The following is a 20,670-nucleotide window of genomic DNA, read 5'->3' on the forward strand; positions in this document are numbered from 1 at the left end:
TTCCCCGTCAGTCACCCCACAGATCGGCCCTGATTGCTGGCCAGGCCTAGGGACCCTACCCATGCACGATTTTTTGTGCACTGGGCCTCTAGTTTATCTACAATGCTAATCACTGGACTATCTCATTAGATGACCTGGAGAACTAATGATTCAGCAGACTCTCTGCTATTGTTAAAAACCATTTTGCATTCAACATGATTTTAATTTAGTTTACATAAGTGCTAGAGGCAATGTTCAGTCCAGCACCTTGGGAATGCCTTGTTCCCATACCCAAGGCCAGTTTCACAGAGTTCTTATGGAGAATTAAGTACCTGGTTAGAAGCAGCAATGTCCTAGGGGAGGCAATGCAATGCAGCGGGGAAAGCATGGGCATTTTAGAGATGAAAGAACTGAACTGAATTTCTGCTTTCTCGCCCAGTGGGTGTGGCTCAGTGGTTGAGCATCGAACCAGGAGGTCAGGGTTCGATTCCAGGTCAGGGCACATGTCCAGCTTGCAGGTTCAACTGGAGGTGTGAAGGAGGCAGCCAATTGATGTTTCTATCTCTTCCTCTCCCTTCCTCTCTCTGAAATCAATAAAAACATATTAAAGGAAAAAAAAGAGAAATTCTGCTTTGTCATTCCTTAGATAGATGGCAACATTTTTGGATTAATTTCTCATCTGTAGAGGTTGCAATAAGGCACACCACAGTTTTGTGAAGATTAACTAGGGTAATGAAAGTCAGATGTCTAGCCTAGTGCCTGCCACTTACTAGTTTCCTAATAATAGAAAAACTCCCTTTCTGTTTCCACAATAGTCCATTTTCCAAAGCTGTTAACCTGACAGCTACACATGTACGTGTGAGTATTTGTGTGTGTGTTGGGTCATCTCAATGTTTCTGGTTAGACCATATGATCCAGATACCTCTGAAAACTGAATGTGTTCCAGAATCATGCTGAATCTTGTGGCTTAGTGACTGTTTGTATGAAACTAGTACAGGCATTTTGAAGCTTTAAAAAAAAAGGCTTTGCATGATTGGAAACAATTTAAAAAGAAGGAAGGAAGTTGGATACCTGAAATTATGTCAGTGATTGAGTTAACTAGTGAATGGTATTGTAAAAGAAAATAAGGAATCTAGAAAATAAATTGTTTCTGTTCCTCTGACCTTTAATATTTCCCCAGGACTAAATCAATTTCTTTAATTTTTTTCTTTTTCTCTTGAAAGAAAGGAAATGGCCCACAGGGGAGAGGCTTAACATGCTTCAACTAATCTCAGCTGAGTAGCTGTCAAACTGAAAACCAGTTACAGGCTTTTAAAATCGTGTGTTTGTTAGTCATGGGAAATTTAAATGCCTGGCAAGATTATATTCCCTCTAGTTGTCCCAAGTTTATAGAGGTCTCTTGATTTTTGTGGGATAATTAGTTTCTTAGGAAAAAATATAGTAATGGAACAAAACTGGCTTTGGGGATTTATAATATAAACTTGTTTCCAGTTGCCTTTACCTTATATAGAGATATAACAGAAATATTAAAGTCAATTAGAAATTCATTTTTGGAAGAAGGGATAAGCAGCTTTTACAAAACAGAAAAATGTTTCTTTTTGTTTTGTTTTGTTTCCTTATCAAAGGGTCTTTAAAAATTAACAAGGAACTTTACAAAAAATGAAATTAACATTTCAGTTGGGTGTTTCTTAATACTCAACAAGGTCAGATTGTTGGCCTTTTCTTTGCAGATGTTATTTCGTTCAGTGTTAATGTTTTTGGTTCGAAGTTGTTGGTTTTTTTTATTATTACTTCAAAGTTAATTTCTTTTTAAAAAAATATATTTTATTGATTTTTTACAGAGAGGAAGTGAGAAGACTAGAGAGTTAGAAACATTGACCAGCTGCCTCCTGCACACTCCCTACTGGGGATGTGCCCGCAACCAAGGTACATGCCCTTGACCAGAGTCGAACCTGGGACCTTTCAGTCTGCAGGCTGACACTCTATCCACTGACCAAACTGGTTAGGGCCAAAGTTAATTTCTTTAAATGCATTATTTTTTCTATTAAGGATTAATTTACATAATGTCTTCTAGAAAATGACCAAATAGTGATAGTCTTGCAAAAGGACTCAGTTAACGATTTAATTAAATCTTACCATCTTCTATTGTCTGAAACACAATCAATTGGTCTGTGAACTGAGGGTCCAGTGTGTGTCCCTGCATGATTCATTACAGAAAGCTCCCCAGAGTATTTCAAAGTTGATTTATTTAGGGGCCAACTGAGGGCTTATTGAATAATTCACATTTTCCAGAGAAGTTGACTTGAATTATATAGTACAACCTGCCAAGCTTTGTTTATAAATCTGATTTCTGGTTACATCAGACAGGATAGGCCCTTCCTGGAAACCTTGACTTGTGCCAGGTCTTCTCTGATGCTGCGTTCCAAACCCAGCATAATCTCTCTGTGACCCTTCCTTTGTCTGATTACTCTAACTTGCTAGGAAAAGACCCACCCATTTTTGGTACCATATTTTTCTGTGTATAAGACACCCCCATGTATAAGACTACCCCCCCCTTCCCAACCCAAAATTAAGAAATCAATATTTTAAACATTTTGCTGGTTTTCCTCTTAAGGCCTTCTTCTTTTTTGGCATCTTAAGGAGTTGTTCTTTCTGTTTTCTCCACTGTCTGACCATACATTCAGTGGGAGGAGGTCCAAATGGTCTCTCTGCAGCTCTATTTCCATGCTCTTTTGCATAGCTGATGACATTCAGTTTGAATTTTGCAGAGTAAGATAATTGCTTACCGGTACTTATCTTTTTATTCTTTAAAAATCTTTATGGGTTCAGAACACTCCAGTCCCTGTTGCATCTCTGCACCCTCCACCTCCACCTCCACCTCCACCTCCACCTCCAATTAAGGCATCAGCTAACGTCAGTAACAATAAGGCTCGTGATTGGAGGAAGCCTGTTTGACAAGGTATGGGCAGCTACACCTGCGTGGCTCCCTCCTTGGCTGACTTCCGGTGTATAAGATGCCCCTCAATTTTCAGTCTAACGATTTTAGAAAAAAATAGTGTCTTATACACAGAAAAATACAGTATTCTCTCAATGAAACTTTGTTTAGATGCTGGCCTCGCAATCACTTAACTACCTCAGTCTTAATGTAATTTCAACTATTTGGGGTTTATTTTTCAGGTATGGATTTTGTCTTGGTGTTTTCTTACAAAGTTATTCAGAGTAGATTATGGGCAGTTTAAGATCCTAAGTAGACATACATGGAACGTGGTTTTTGTGGAAAAACAAAACGAAACACACAAAACAACCCACATCTTTATGGCACTAATGAAGCTCAAAATACCCGTAATATTTCTTGGAATTTCACAACTGTAGGATTTATTTCCAACTACTTATCTGTTATACGAGGGGACATCATGTTTTGTTAAGCAAAGCCATATTCAAGATAGCAAAATAGAGAAAATATCAATTTCTGTATCTGAAACTGGTTTGGTTAAGATGGAAAGCTGATTAGTTCATAATAAAAGGAGCACATTTTTCATAAGTAAGAGACTAAGCAGCCAGCTTAGGAAACCTCGGCACCCACAAGTTGAAAAGCATGGGGTGTGGTGAGCATGTTCACATTGCAACACATGAAACCTGCCTCATTTTCCTTAGAAGCTTCCCAGATGTGAAAGAAACAAAAATATTTTTTTAAAGACAATGTTGAATACTTGGAATTCGAGGGGGGTACGAAGGGGGAGAAGGGTAAAGGAGATATAAATGGTGATGGAAAAAGACTTGACTTGGCGTGGTGAACACACAATACAATATACAGATTATATGTTATAGAATTGTACACCTGAGACATATGTAATTTTATTAACCAATGCCATCCCAATAAATTCAATAAAAGTAAATTAAACTTTAAAAAAATACACATTCCCTTAGAATTCCCTAAATCTCCCGATGGGCAACCACTGGGCTGGACAATATCGCAGTAGGTGGCTACCTGGCTGGGTTATGTTGCATCAGGCAGCTATCCAGCTGGGCACTATCTCACGAAGCAGTTGCTATCAGAGAGGAAGTCACTCATGAGAGGAAGTCACTATTTCAGAGGCATCTGCTATCCTGAGAGGGAGAGGCTGTCACTATGGCAACAGGCAGCTACCACAGGGCTGGGCATTATCCAGCATCGGCACTATAGCAAACGGAGGCACTATCGCCAGAGGCAACCACACAGTCAAGAACTATCAGAAGAGGCAGCTTCAGGGATGAGACTATGTTGCAACAGGCATCTACATGGCCATTTCTGTGATACGTAATAATAATAATAATGGGAAAAATACAATGGAGAAAAACAAAGAACCCTTCCTTGGATTGTTGTTGTGAGGACGAGAAAAGCATCTGTCCTTTAGCCGACACTCAGTAAGTAGTTGTTATAATTACTATCCCATTATTGATGCTAGTTTTGCAGGACTTGACTTTTGGGCACTTCTTTGAAAACTGGAGGATTCCGTGCTTATTACATTTCTGGAACTGCCAGAGAGCTGCAGGTTATTCCTCAGCACCTGACCCGCCCATGCCAGATTTCCTGTCCTCTCACCTGCCCCTAAGGCCCTAACATGCCCCACCTCAAACTGTACCAGGAGTGATCTAACCTGTTACTAGTAGAACTTATCTGGGTCCTTCCTCAAACCAAACCCCTCTGCATTAAGTAATTGTAAGCTTTCACCCCGGCCTTATTTTCCTTTCTATTGCTCCAAGCTTTCTGGATTTCTCAGGGATCAGTGAAATGTCAAAAGGAAGAATAAAAATAAACTGGAGACAATTATGTTAATAATCTTCATCCTTACTAAAAAACTTCATTTTCTCAAATTAACAAACCCTGGTGCTTTCTCCAGACTGAAGACTGCTTTCAGTTTTGTTTGTAGTTTTTAACATAATCACAGTGTTCCAAAGTACAACTTCTCAAGGTCTTACAGTTCAAGAACTCATCAGGGAAGGTATGCAAGATGCCCAGCTTCTTTTCAAACCACTAGTTTAGGTAATATCTCATAAGTGACAAAATCAAAATATCAACCCCAAACCAAAAATATAAGCACTACCCAGCCGAATCCCTTTCCCACTAAGGTAGGTACCGAGGAGGCCATGATGCCTAGAAGAAAGACTATGAACTTCTGAATCATAGACGAGTCTGAAACCCACAGTCACAACCAGCCCCGCTTGTTGTGAATCCTTTGCAAAATTGCCAGTCTGCGCTGCAATGATTTCATCATAAATAGGTAACAGCTGCTTTGAAGAAGTCCTCTAATTACTAGAAATAAAACCCTGAAATGCCTGCACCTGACAAATATTCTACAGGCTGGAGGAAAGCTCCCTTGGCAATCCATGCTGTTCTCTCCTGGCTCATATTAATCCTTTCTTCTGGGGTCAGAAGAGACAGTTCTTCTTTTACATTAACCTATATTTCTTTTTCATTAATTCTCCCCATAATGTTTGTCACAAAGGTGACTCCTTGAAGCGAGTATAACATTTTGACTCCAGAATGAACCCTGAGTCTTGATGCTAGTTTTGCAGGACTTGCTTATGGAATGTACAAGAGAGCTCTGGGCTAATTACAACTTCCCATCAGTTCTGCCTCCAGAGCAAGCTGCCCTCAATGTTATCCATGTTTTTCTTAACAGGCCCTGGATCCAGAGCCTCGCAGCACCTGGTCCCTTTGCTCCCCCAAACATTCCTTTCCCACATGGAGGCTCCCTGACCGCTTGCCCGGGACAGAGCCTAAGCACGCTCTTCTCTCTTATGGGAAAGCACGACTGATTCCCAGGAGCAGTTGGTTGCTATCTTGTTGGTATCCTCTCCTCCCTCTGCCCCCATATCCTGACCTTCACCTGCCATTTGAGGCCATATACGACACTGTAGGGAGTCGCCTTGTAGAGGGTCGCCTTGCCCTAAGTCTCTCCCCATGAGTCATACCTTACTATTTAAGATCTGGACGACCCTCTGCTGCAGTGTCTGGCCGGCCTTGGGCCTCACGAGGATATAAATGACTTTCAGGTCCGGGCTGGTGCGAAATAGCTTTTCCATCAAGACTTTCCCCAGGAAGCCCGTGGCCCCAGTGATGAGAATGGACTTGCCACCGTAGAAAGCTGCAATCATGGACATGATTATTCCCTTTGTCTCTCGTGGCTCCAGAAAGAGGTTCCTGAAAAGGAAGAGAAATAACAGAAGATGACATCCTTGGAAATTCTAAAATGCAGTCATTTAAACTGTTTTTGGTGCTCTCAGAATTTTGAATGCAGGGATAGGTCAGAGTGATAGCATCATGGCTTATTGACAACATGATTCCTGGCAATCAATATTTATTCAGCTCACTGTATATGCCAGACTTTATGCTGGGAACTGTGGGCAAGAAATGAGTGAAACATGGTTCCTGCTCTCAAGGAATTGCTCAAAGTCGAATGCAGGGGACAGACACGTAGGGACTGTTATACAGTATGTAACACAGTAAGAGCTGAAACAACGGGGGCACAGTGGAGGGGTGCAGAGCAGGACCTGGAAATTTCAGGAAGGCAATACCTGAGGTGAAACTTGAGGACAGAGAAGGGCTGTGGTAAGTGTGTTCCAAGCCAAATAAAAAAAGAGAAAGAACAAAGGTCCAAGGTGTGGTGTAGCATGCTGTATGGGGGAAATAAAAGGAGTTCAGGATTGCAAGAATGTAAATAATAAGGCGAGGAGTGGCTCTATAACCTGTTAACCCAAAACTTAGAACAGCTATAAAACTTTTTAAAATTAGGATATAATTATTATTTCATTGCAGTTTTTTTTTTTAAATCCTCACCCAAGGATATGTTTTTTATTGATTCCAGAAGGAGAGAGAGAGAGAAACATTGCTGTGAGAGAGAAGCATCGGTCACTGCCTCTTGGAAACGCCCAACTGGGGATCGACCCTGCAACCTGGATATGTACCCTGACCAGAAATAGAACTCTCGACCCTTTGGTGCATGGGGTGACGCTCTAACCACTGAGAAACACCGGCCACGGCTCATTGCAGTTTTATTTAGAGACATTACTTGAGCAAATAACTTTTAGCTTTACTTGAGCTGACTGGCCCTGTCCTACCCAGTCATTTCTGAATTGATATGTTCTCTTCCTTGAGCTGAAAATGGGTCGAGTGCCATCCTTTCCTTCATATGCTGCTCACAGGATTGAAACATTGCAAATGAGAAAGGATGGAGAAGGTTGCACAGGGAGGCCACAGACAGAGGCTGGCTAAGCCCTGTTTCCACAGCCTGGGGAGAGGGTGGTGGGAGCCAGCTGCAGCACTTGGATGCAGGACTCCTGACAAACAGTCCCCATGCGGTAGAAATGCAGCATGAAGTGTTTGTCTTTAAGGCCCAGGTAGTAAGAGACTGTTGATTGGAAGCAGCCTCTGAGCTTTGAGTGAAGGCGGTGCTGGCTCTAGAGCAGCAGACTTCCTTTCTGTCCACTGACTTTTCAGGCCACAGCAAATCCTCAGCTGTCTGCTTGGACCGGGTTGGTGTGGATCTTGCATAACACAACTAACTCCAGGGACTGGCCTTGGCATCGGGGTTATAAAGGGGAATATGCAACAAGTCCAAGAGTTCACACCCAGCCTCTTCTGCTTCAGTCAAGGTCACTCTGCCAGTAACTCCTCAGGAACAATGACCTTTCATAGTTATAATGTACACGTTATAATTTATAGTCATGATTTATACTTTGAGGATCTTGCAGCTATGTTCTTGAGCAGAAGTCTTTGCCTTTAGAAGATTCATTCATTCATGAAATTATGCAACAAATACTTTTGGGTACCTGCCACTCCAGCAGAGGAGGCCCGGGATACAAAGATAAGCACATAAATAAACAAGACAATACAGATAAGCACATAAATAAACAAGACTGTTACAAATGTAGACAAAACTGGGATGGATGACAGAAATCACACCCAATCATCAATACTATTCGCTTTAGGAAATCTGAATTTCAGATCACATTTGCTAGACTTATTGAGCTGCTGTTTAAAACCCTTTTATTGAGGGTTGATGTGAGAAATATTATTTTGAGAAACACATTTGAACCTTGTGCAAAACATCAATTAATGATTTTTTATCATATTATATAACGTTATTCATATTATAAGCTATTCAACCATTTTCTCAAGAATTGAGTACTTTGGAAAAATACAGACTATTCTTGCCTTGCCTGCCTTGAAGCTCAGAAAAGTGGTGTCACGAGTTTAGATAACATCCTAGGTTAGGACACAGGTTCTAAGAGAGACTGCCTGAAATCAAATCCCAGTCTATCACTTATTAGCTGTGTGACCTCAGGCAAGTTATTAATCTCTATGCTGCAATAAACTGGGGACAATAAAAGTATCCACTTACTAGTGCTGTGGTAAGAATTCCATGAATGAACACATGCAAAACTCTTAAAATATGTTATATAGAGTATATTAAATATATACTATTATTAAGTATTAGCTATTAATATAATCACTAGTTCCACATTTTTTCTCTTAATGGTTCTTGCTTTTCCTTTTGACATTTACTTTAAATGTTCTGTCTGAAGCATTTTCTATACCCTCTTTTGGAAACAGGAGACAATTTGTAACTCAATCAATCGTCAAGCCAAATACAGTGTTATCACCAAACACAACTCCACTAGATGATGAACCTTGTCAATTCTTCTCTATATGAAAATGTGTAGGCACCATACTCCTCCACTCTAATATTTGGCACAAGTGAGCATGGCTTGTGGCAGAGAAATTAAGGAAGGGAAACTGAGTTTGGATAGAGGGACTTCCCAACCTTATTTCTTCTGATAATATCATTGTTTTGTAATCTCATATGCTTTAGTGGAGTCACATTTTCTAGAAATGCAAATATACTGTTAAGACATTTTGGTTCCAGACACAGTTTTGCAACATGTGATGAAGAATTTTAGAGAGCAGGAAACACCTCTCCCAAGCTTATTTCTCGTGGGACAAAGGAAGGCTTGATATGTCCTCAAAGAATGGAATTTGCCTGCTCTGTCCACAGCCCAGATACTTCTCAAACACAACAGAAACCATAGCAGGGTACACTGATTGCCCTGAGAGGAAAACAAAACATACACCAGTGTCTCCTGGCACTGATCGCCCCGTCGTCAAGACCTGGTCGTCAAGACCTGGTGACCACGGTGACCGTGACTCCAATCAAGGCAACTGATTCTGAAAAATGTCAAAGAGAATGTCCATCCTCAGATCAAAGCTGCTTCAGAGATGTTTCCTCTGTTTCTTGCTTCTACTCTCAGACTAAGGCTTGGTTGCTGGCCCCAGAAACTCCTTTATAAAAACTGACTCCCTCAAACCCGTTCCATATGGGTATCGATCCCACACCCGGGCCTGTGCCCTGACTGGGAATTGAACCGTGAACTCCTGTTTCATAGGTCGACACTCAACCACTGAGCTATGCTGGCCGGGCCAGTGTCTTTTCACTAAATGTCAACTCTGAGCCAGGCGCTGTCTAGAGGACTCTGCGATGGTAGTAAACTGGCTGTATGCGTCTTAGATTCTACCTTTCTATTCTGGAGCATTTTCTCCTTAAGATCACCAGTTGCCCCATGATCATTAATGAAAACAGTTTTTACTCTCCTTTTGATAGTAAAATGAGGCTGTTCTCACAATTCAGATTTTAAAATACTGAATTGTGATAGTTGTGCCAAGTTATACATTTTTTTGCACAGCATATGGGAACTTTAATTATTCCTTGAGTAGTTCTGGAAAATAAAAAAAATTAAGATTCAAATATTTAAGGGAGACAAGTTTATCCAAATTTCTTGGTTGTCCTTTAGAGAAAAACACTTTTAAAAAGGAAACTTTGCCTCAGGAATCTTACTCTTGGTGAAGGTTTCCGGGCCTTGGCTCTATCAGTCTTCTGGGACACATGCATTTCGTTGTGGGGCTGCTCAGTGCAATGCAGGATGTAAACTTTGTTAAATGTGCCCAAACCACCCCCGCCCCCCCCCCCCCCCGCCCCCGAGAACCATTGCTCTAGGGCCTTGAATTCTCATTTTATAATATTTAGCACATCCTATTAAAAAGTCAAGAATCAAGGATAAAAATTCTGCTTGTAAAGCTACGTATGAATATGACCCATTGCCACACCCTGTTTTGTCTATATTGGATCATTCATAACTAATTACAGTTCCCCAAGCAAATTATATGTGTGGCAAACTAGATAGTCTTCAAAGTGGAGAGGAAGGAAGATTTCTCCAGAGAAAGATTTCCCACTTTTTATTTAACAAAATTTCTTTCTGTCTCATAAATTAGACTACTAACCTCACTTTTCATTTAGATTGACTCTCAGTTTTATGAATCTAAACCTATTCTGGGCAAACTTAAGAAAGAATGACAATCGGACCAGCATGAGATCAGCTGAGAAAAAGACCACTCAGTATTGGTTGCTGTATATTAATAATTATGTAGATAACCAAGTCAATCTCATCTATAAGTAATTCTTTTGCCTTTTTTGGAAGATACCAAGTATGCTGTATGTTAAGTGATATCTCACATAGACAACGGAGTTTTGGTTGGCAATGTGCCCAGTAATATGGGCCAGCCTATTGAAAAAGGATCAATGTTGTTTATTTCAAATTCAGTAAATTGAAGTTGTTCATCTCCATCAAAATTAAATACTGTAAATCTTTCAGTAAGTATGTTGAATTAAGGAAATACACTTAAAATAATATTCAAAGAAAAAAAGGAGGACACTAACTTGTAGAGTATCATCACATCCATTACAAATCCCCGTGGAATAGCCTGGAGGGGAATGAAATAGAAGGCAGTAGTTGTATAATAGTGTGATGGGGTTAAAGGGAAAGAGTGTTGTATCATGGTGGTGATTGCTTCCCATGATTTTAAAAGGTAATTTAATAAACACATACTTAAAAAAAGTTCTTAGAAAGTAATAACAACTAGTGCTGTGGGCAAAATTTCCTAAGTTTAAGATGTGTTTAAATTATTTTTAAACGTGTGGCTCAGCTGACATTGCACACTGTTTTTCAACTAACTTGTGTTCCCTTCAAATTCATATGTTGAAACTGTAACCCCAAATGTGAAGGTATTCGGAGATAAGGCCTTTGGAAATAGATTCAGTTTAAATGGGGTTATAAGGGTGAGGTCCTAATCTGATAAGAGTAGTGTCTAATGAGATGAAGAAATGCGAGAGAATACTCTCTCCTTCAACAAGCACCAAGAACAGGCCATGTGAGGCCTCAGTGAGAAGGCAGTTATCTCAAGCCAAGAGAGCTCTCACCAGAAACTGAATTTTCTGGCCCTTGATCATGGACTTCTGGCCTCCAGAACTGTGAGAAATAAATATCTGTTGTGTAAGCCAGCCAGTCTGTAGTATTTGTTATGACAACTCTAGTAAATTAATACATGCACAAACACACTAGAACAAAACCATGTGCTTTTTTGGATAAGTGAGTAAAATAACTCTTGACAATCTACACTAATAAAAGAGAAACATGCAAATTGACTGTCCCTCTGCTACGCCCACCAGCCAATCAGGAGTGAGTATGTAAATTAACCCAACAAAGATGGTGGTGGCCATGGAGCTGGAGTGAGCAGGAGGCTTGGGTTGCCCCCAGCAACAGAGGAAACCAAGCTTCTAGCCAGCCCTGACCTCCACTTAAGGAGGGGCTGGAAAAAAAAAATAAGGAGGATCTGGGAGCCGGGGTTGCCGGGGGGCGTGGCCAGCCTGAAAAGGGCCCTCAACCCCTTACCCAGGCTGGTCACACCCCCATGGAGTAAGAATCCCCACTGGGGGGCGTGGCCAGCCTGCAAACAGCCATCAGCCCCTCACCCAGGCTGGCCAGGCACCCCAGCAGGGACCCCCACCCTGAAGTGGGTGTGGCCAGCCTGAAAACAGCCTTCAGCCCCTCACCCAGGCTAGCCATGCCCCCATGGGATGAGGGTCCCTGCTGGGGGGCATGACCAGCCTGCAAACAGCCCTCAGCCCCTCACCCAGGCTGGCCATGCCCCCCAAGCAGGGACCCTCACCCCATGGGGGCATGGCAGGCCTGCAAACCACGATAGGCCCCTTGCCCAAGCTGCCCCATATCCCAAGGGAACCCCCACCCTGATCTGGGACACCCTTCAGGGCAAACCAGCCAGCTCCCACCTGTGTACCAGGCCTCTATCTATACCAGTGGTTCTCAACCTTTCTAATGCCACGACCCTTTAATACAGTTCCTCATGTTGTGGTGACCCCCAACCATAAGTCACAGGTTAAGAACCGCTAGCAGGGTCGCCTAAGACGATCGGAAAACACAGATATTTACATTACGATTCATTAACAGTAGCAAAATTACAGTTATGAAGAAGCAACGAAAATAATTTTATGGTTGGGGGTCACCACAACATGAGGAACTGTATTAAAGGGTCGCGACATTAGAAAGGTTGAGACCCACTGATCTATACTAATAAAAGAGTAATATGCTAATTAGACTGGGAGACCTTCCAGGAGACCTTTCGGACATTCTTCTGGACAAAGCCATGGTGGTGGGGCCAAGGTAGAGGTAGTTAGAGGCCAAGAGGGAAAGGCAGTTGTGGGTGATCAGGCCAGGATGGGACAGCAGTTGTGGGTGATCAGGCTGGTGGGGGGGGGGGCATTGGGTGTGATCAGGCTGGTGGGGGGGCATTGGGTGTGATCAGGCTGGCAGGGGGGGCAGTTGGGGGTGAGCAGGCTGTCAGTGGGAATCAGTTGGGGGTGATCAGGACAGTGGGGGGCAGTTTGGGGTGAGGCCAGCAGGTGGGGGCAAGCAGGCCAGCAGCGGGGGGGGGGGTGCAGTTGGGGGTGAGCAGGCCGGTGGTGGAGGGCAGTTGGGGGCGAGCAGGCTGGCAGGCAGAGTGGTTAGGGGCAATCAGGGAGGCAGGCAGGTGTGCGGTTAGGAGCCAGCAGTCCCAGATTTTGAGAGGGATGTCCAACTGCTGGTTTAGGCCCAATCCCTGTAAACCGGCAGTAGGACATCCTTCGAGGGGTCCCAGATTGGAGAGGGTGCAGGCCGGGCTGAGGGACACCCCCCCCCACCCCGCCTCCCCCTCTGTGCACGAATTTTGTACACCAGGCCACTAGTAATATATATAAACCTTTCCAATTATGATGTAACCCTTTATTACGTAGCAGATGTATCTGTCTCATATTCTCATCTTTGTGGCATAAAGGTAAGATATCGGTTCTTGGTTTTCACAGATTTGTGAAAATATGCACAGGTATTCTTTGATAAACTACAGAAACCTTATTAATTTAAGCCTTAAAAACCTGTATATATGTCATATATCTGTGTGAAGGTCCTAGTGATAAAAAAAGTTTTCATCAGAGAGATCTTCCTTTTTCTTGCTTTCGTTTCCTGCATATATCCCAAATTATACAACTTGGCAATGAAATCAGGTACTTTTCACTGTGGGCTTCTTATGTAAAGTTTTTCTGAGAGAATTTTTTTTAAAAATATATTTTATTGATATTTTACAGAGAGGAAGGGAGAGGGATAGAGAGCTAGAAACATCGATGAGAGAGAAACATCGATCAGCTGCCTCCTGCACACCTCCCACTGGGGATGTGCCCGCAACCAAGGTACATGCCCTTGACCGGAATCGAACCTGGGACCCTTCAGTCCACAGGCCGACGCTCTATCCACTGAGCCAAACCGGTTTCGGCATCTGAGAGAATTTTTACTAGTAAGTTCTTGATGGAAGAGTATCAAGCCCCAGAGGTACTGTGGGCAGCTGTTGGGCACAGGCCTCACTAATTGGATTAGCAATGTTCCATTGTCAAGAAATATCAAGTTGGAAACAGTCCCAGATGGGGAGGGATAGTTCAGGCTGGCTTTAAGAACACCAAATTTAGCAATCACCCCAACTCATTCTTCTAAGTTTGCTTCTGCTAACTTATTAAGTCTTTTTAAAAGTCTCAATTTAACAAATGAAAAAGGAAAAAAGATATGATCTAAATTCATCATTTCATAATAATTGATTAAATAGGTGTACTTTGTGCCTACTGTGTACTACATACCATATTAGGTGTGGATAATTACTATGCAAACATTCTTGCTAAATGGTGAAGCATTTAAAAAATGCATGGTTTTATTATTATTGTTTATAGGTAAGTCAAACATCAGTCAGCATGGGAAGAATCTAAAATATTAAGAGAATCACAATAAAATACAAACCATGATGCTCCCTATTTCCTCTTGGTGAATTATAAATTGGTCAGATTATAAATAAAAGAATGGTTGGTCAACACAATGACCACCAAGAAACTCTCCTGAATGAATGGTAAGCCAACATTTTCATGTTTTCCTTGGAATTAAATACTTTTTATTTTGGAGATGATATGACATCTCTCTCTCTCTCTCTTTCTAGAAATTTCTAAGAAATTGTGGAGCTTTGGTAAATCCAGAATATCCAGAACAGGTGTTTATTCCAGTAAGAACAACACACTGACCCTTCCCTGATGGAAGTGGTCCAATGTAGTCAGTCTGCCATCGGGCAGCTGGTTGGTCATCCAGAGGAATGGTGCCATGTCAGGGACTCAACGCTGGCATTTGCAGACTGGACCCTCAGCAGTGGTTACAGCCAAGGTGGCCTTGGTGAGCAGAGGCCCATGTTCCTGAGCCTGTGCATAGCCTCCATTGTGTCTAAATGGCCCCTTTGTTCACGAGCTCGTTGGGTGATGACAGGGTGGCTGGGGAAAGAGGCTGACTGGTAATTACAGAATAGGTCATCCTATCTACTTGATTATTAAACTCTTCCTTTGTTGAGTTCACTCTTTAGTGAACATTTATATTGGACACACGTATCTCCATGTTTTTTCTCATTCTATACACATCTTTCCCAGACTTCCTTGTCATCAATTTTCAATAATGTTCCAAGTCCTCGACCACCCAGCCAAACCATTGGCCACAGGCCACGAATCAGTATATAACCCACATCTGACCAGGTGCACTGCTCAAAGATCTGCTCACTGGGATGATTTTCCTTCACCATGGTCCTTCAGGAAGGTTCCAGAAAGGGGCTGTAGTGCTGCAGATGTGCACTTTGTGTGGTACCCACATATCATGCAGAACCATCTGTAAACCAGACCTGAGAATTCTCTCCTCTGTCAACTGAGTAGTGGGAATTCCCCGTAAGGTCATAAGTGTAGCCTGACAGAAGGCAGTGTAACAAAAGTGGGGACCATGGGCATTTGGGTCACTTCTTCACGTGACTTACTTGTGTCTTCGGGGCATGCTTGGGCCTGATCAGATATATACAACTTTCAGTTGACAGAGCGCCGCTGAGCAAGCACAACTTTATGGCTCGGTGGGTCAGACAACAGCCACTTCCATATGGACAGCTTAGGTTTCATGGTAACTTGGTGGCCCATGGTTATGTGTTCAGTCTCTACTAAGACCCAGTATCTTGCCCAAAGCTATTTCTTTTTTTTTTTTTTAAATATATATTTTATTGATTTTTTACAGAGAGGAAGGAAGAGTGATAGATAGTCAGAAACATCGATCAGCTGCCTCTTGCACACCTCCTACTGGGGATGTGCCCGCAACCAAGGTACATGCCCTTGACCGGAATCGAACCTGGGACCTTTCAGTCCGCAGGCTGACGCTCTATCCACTGAGCCAAACCGGTTTTGGCTCAAAGCTATTTCTTAAAAGGAGACTAGTTGTTCACAGAGAATGGCAGGGCTCTGCTTTAAAATCTAAGAGCCTGTGTTATGACAGGGGCTTGCAGAAGGCCCCAAACAGCATCCCTATCTGCCACTGGCACTGCAAGTACTATTAGGTCTGCCGGGTTGTAAGGCCCACGGGGCAGACCTAATAGTAGGTGGCCCAGCATCTTGGACCTGTTGCAGATTCCTCTGTTCGGGGCCCCATTAAAAACTAGCAGCTGTTTGGGTTACTCACTAAGCCGGCCAGAGTAACACACCCAAATGAGGAACATGTTGCCTCCAAAATCCAAACAGACTCACTAGGCATTGTGCCTTTTTAAAATATTTATTTATTTATTTATTTATTTTATTTTATTTTATTTTATTTTATTTTATTTTATTTTATTTTATTTTATTTTATTTTATTATTTTATTTTATTTATTTTTGGTTGTGGGAAAGGCCAGATGCAATGACTTAGCTTTTAATTTAGAGTGGATATCTCAACACACCCCACACCACTGGGCCCATAAAATTTCACTGAGATTAAGGGCCCCTGAAATTCTGTTGGATTTATTTACTACTCTGATACTCAAATGTCTTACCTTTAAGTCTACAGTGGTTACGACTCTTGACCACCAGGTCCAATCAGCATAATATCACCAATGTAATGGACCAATATGATATCTTGTGGAAAAGAAAGGTGATAAAGATTCCTGCAAACCAAACTATGACACAGGGCTAGAGAGTAGATATATCCCTAAGGTGGGAGAGTGAAGGTATTGCTGGCCTTGCTAGCTGAAAGCAAACTGTTCGTAGTGTTTCTTTTCTTCTCTCTCTGAAATAAGATTACCAATATTTTATGCTTTTTTTTCCAGTTTGTGGAGATATTATTGACATACATCACTATATGAGTTTCAGATGTACAGCATAAAGGTTTGACTTACATATATTGTTAAATGATTACCACAATAAGTTTAGTTAACATCTATCATCTTATATAAATACACTCAAAGGAAATTAAAAAATATCTTATAATGAAAACTCTTAGATTTACTCTCTTAACAAAGTTTTACAGCAGTGGTAACTATAGTCATCATATTTAAATTACATCCATAGCACTCATAACTGGAAGTTTGTACCTTTTGACCACCTTTCGTCAATTCCCCCTCCCCAAACCCTCCTCCTCTGGTAACCACAGATCTGATCTATTTTTCTACAAGCTTCTGTTGTTGTTGTTTTAGATTCCACATTTAAGATCATACAGTATTTGTCTTTCTTGTTTGGAATTGTTTCACTTAGCATAAAGCCTTCAAGGTCCATCCATGTTTCTGCAAATGGCAGGATTTCCTTTTTTATGGCTAAATAATATTATATATTATATATTATATATTATATATTATATATTATATATTATATATTATATTCATATATATATATATACATACATATATATCACAACTTTTTTATCCATTCATCTTTCAGAGGAGACTTAGGTTATTTTCATGTCTTGGCTACTATAAAAAATGCTGCTATGAACATGGGGGTGCAGATATCTTTTTGAGTTAGTGTTTTTGTTTCCTTTAGATATAACTGCAGAAGTAGAATTATTGGATCATATTGGGATTTTCTTATTACTTTTTTGAGAATCCTACATACTTTTTTCCCATAATGGTTGTACTAAATTACAATCTTTGGGTGTTTTTTGTTTGTTTGTTTTTAACAGAGATTGAGAAAAAAGCATTTTCCAGATAACAGGAATGATGGGATATGTTAATTTTCCCAGGCACAGTTTCTGTAACTGAAGTCACAACAAAGTTAATGTTTATATCTAAAAGCATACAGCTCTTTTGCAGCTATGTGGGTTACCAGAATTTGTTGCTGTTAATAATTAGACACAATATTTATAAGCTATATCCATCCAAGGAAAAAGCACAGTGTTAGTCATGTGGTGTAGTGAGATTCCAGCACCTTAGTCATGGCCACTTGCCAAGTAATTATTCTTGGACCATGTCAGCAATGATATATTTTTAAAGGTTAATACAAGGATTAGTTAATTATACCTAAATCCATATACTATGGTGAATTAGAAATCCTTGTTTCCAATATATTGACAGCCTTTCAAGAAAAAGCTGAATAAATGTAAATACAGTTGACCCTTGTAAAACACGGATTTGAACTGTGCAGGTGCGCCTAAATAAGGCAGATGCTGGTTTGAATTTCAGCTCTACTATTTACTAGTTATGATCTTAGGCAAGGGAGTTAGCCTTCACCAGGTGGTTTCTCCATTTGTAAAATGGGAACAATATTATTGGGAGGATTTGATAATAAAAAAAAGGCTGGACAGAACTTGGCACCTTTTACAGTTGGGTCAATGAGGTTGGAAGGGAAGAGATGGATGGTAGAAACATTGGAAGGACATTTTGTTTTTCTCTTACCATGTTCTATCTTATATATTTGTGTACATGAGTTTTCTGCTGTACATGAGTTGAGGTTATTTAAGGGCAGAGACCTTAGTGGTCATCATCATGTGCTCCAGATATTATAATTGAATGAATAAATTCTGTCCTATCCTGTTCAGCATGGATTTTATATTAGACCCTTGAGCTCTTACAGGGCAGGGACCGTAGGTTCATGTTTAATACCTAATGCTTGGTAAATTCGAGGGGCTCAGTCAGTGTTATATAAGTGAAATGAATGAATGAACAGACAATGGATAAATGGGTGTGTGTGGGATAATGTGCATCCTAGTACAGGCTGGATGCTAAGCCAGGTCTCTTGTCTTTGAAATCCTGGTCTCCTGCAAGAGGTTCTGCTTGTCACATGGAAATGTGCCGTCTCGGACAGGCTGTGTGAACCAACTGGCTTGGGAAATGTTTCTGTGAAATCATTTGACTAAGTTTAGCATTTAAAGTTCAAATTCTGCACCACTTTCCATTGACTCCAATAAGATAAGCTACTTCAAGTCATCTTCCCTTTCTGTTCATTGAACAGGGCTTTAAAATTCCATTTTCTGTGTGCATTGATACTTTCCAGAATTTAGCATTTTGGGGGGAAGAAGTGACCAAGATATCAACTGCTGATTAAATGTACACTATGTTCCAGGCATTGCGCTAGATGCTGGGAATACAGCAATAAACAAGACACCTGTTCAGGAAAAAGTGCCTTGTCTCTCATCATGTGAGTTCTTATTACAGAACTGTTAACTGTAAATGGCTTTAAGCTCATAGGCACCCCCAGAATACATCCTAAACTCAGGATGAATGGAGAGACCTGTTAGGACCCTGCAGTTTCTTTTGGGCTTAGACAGTTCCTGAAAGTGAAATTAACGAGATGGGCAATTTCAGACTCTCCTAAGGAATTCACAGGTGTTTTTCTTACAACTGATGTACCATTCCAACTCTGACATAATTCCACAGAAAAGACCTGGTTATACCAAGATAATCTGGCTTTCCTACGTCTACCCAGTTCTGAAACAAAATCTAGCACAGACATCAAGAAAAAGGTGTCAGAGAGCAGTGGTTTCAAACACTTGCTGACACTGTACTTTATTTATTTACTAGTGGCCTGGTGCAAGAAATTCATGCACACTAAAAGGGGATTAATTAGAGGAAATAATTTAATATTCCTATTTGCCCTTTCTCTATAATAGAAGTGTCAGAGATGAAAGAAAATTAGTAGAATGTATATAAAAACCTTCCTCCTGTCAGAGTCTGGGGTGCACCATGGGACCCAGAGTCAAGTCCCTGCCCACCCACATGCGCCTCAAAATCGCATGAGACCCAGACCCATCCGGCCCCGCCCCCATTGGGCTAGATCCAGACCTGGCCAGTCCCACCCTTGTCAAGCCCCGCCGGGCAGGGGATGCAGCCTCAGGTCCCCCAGCCCAGACTGGGGTGGGGGGCATGCCTTGAGGTGCCCCGTCAAGCCCCGCCAGGTGGGGGACATGGCCTGAGATCCCGTCAAGCCCCGCTGGGTGGGGGACATGGCCTGAGGTCCCCTGTCAAGCCCAGCCAGGCAGGGGGGCGCAGCCTCAGGTCCCCTGGCCCGATGCTGGGGCGGGGGGGGTGCAGCCTGAGGTACACCATCAAGCCCCACTGGGCAGGGGGTGCGGTCTGAGGTCCCCCGGCCTGGTGCCGGGGTGGGGGGCACGGCCTGAAGTCTCCTGTCAAGCCCCACCTGGTGGGGGGCGCGGCCTGAGATTCCCCAGCCTGGTGCTGGGGTTGGGGGAGCAGTCTGAGGTCACCTAGCTCAGCACCAGGATGGGAAGTTCACCTTGAGGTTCCCCGTCAAGCCCCATTGGGTGGGGGGGCATGGCCTCAGGTACCCTGGCCTGGCGCCAGGGTGGGGGGCATACCTCAGGTCCCCTGGCCTGTCGCCAGGGCGGGGGGCGTGGCCTGAGGTCCCCTGTCAAGCCCTATGGGGGCGGGGGAGGGCGTAGCCTCAGGTCCCTGCTGATTCCTTGTTAAGGCTCCTTATGGGAACTTGGCTTCAGCTGTGGGTGCAGCCATCTTTGTGACGGAATGATGGTCAATTAGCATATTCCCTCTTTATTAGATAGGATTATATATATATATATATATATATATATATATATATATATATATATATATATACACACACACACACACACACACACACACACACACACTAGAGGCCTGGTGCATGAAATTTGTGCTTGGGGGGGGTCCCCTCAGCCCAGCCTGCACCCTCTCCAATCTGGGACCCCTTGGGGGATGTCTGACTGCTGGTTTAGACCTGATCCCGGGAATCGGGCCTAAACCAGCAGTCGGACATCCCTCTCACAATCTGGGACCACTGGCTCCTAACTCCTCACCTGCTGCCTGCCTGGTCGCCCCAAATTGCCCCCTCCCTGCTGGCCTGGTCACTCCTAACTGCCCCCCCCTCCTGGCCTGGTTGCCCCCAACTGCCCCCCCCCTGCCAGCCTAGTCGCCCCTTACTGCCCCCCCCCCCTGCCATCCTGGTTGCCCCTAATTTCCCCCCTCTACC

The 20,670-nt window shown here is 42.5% G+C and overlaps 1 protein-coding gene across 1 annotated transcript in view; it reads right to left on the reverse strand.

Annotated features, from left to right (window-relative positions):
• FAR2 (fatty acyl-CoA reductase 2) overlaps positions 1-20,670 on the reverse strand; it is a 151,888-nt gene that overhangs the window by 51,762 nt on the left and 79,456 nt on the right. The window contains exon 2 of the mRNA XM_080662856.1: positions 5,935-6,163. Coding sequence (XP_080518982.1) covers positions 5,935-6,123 — 189 coding nt within the window. The 5' untranslated portion in view covers positions 6,124-6,163. The remainder of the gene's footprint in view (positions 1-5,934; positions 6,164-20,670) is intronic.

Source organism: Plecotus auritus, assembly GCF_963455305.1.
Source record: "Plecotus auritus genome assembly, chromosome: 3".
Taxonomy (NCBI): domain Eukaryota; kingdom Metazoa; phylum Chordata; class Mammalia; order Chiroptera; family Vespertilionidae; genus Plecotus; species Plecotus auritus.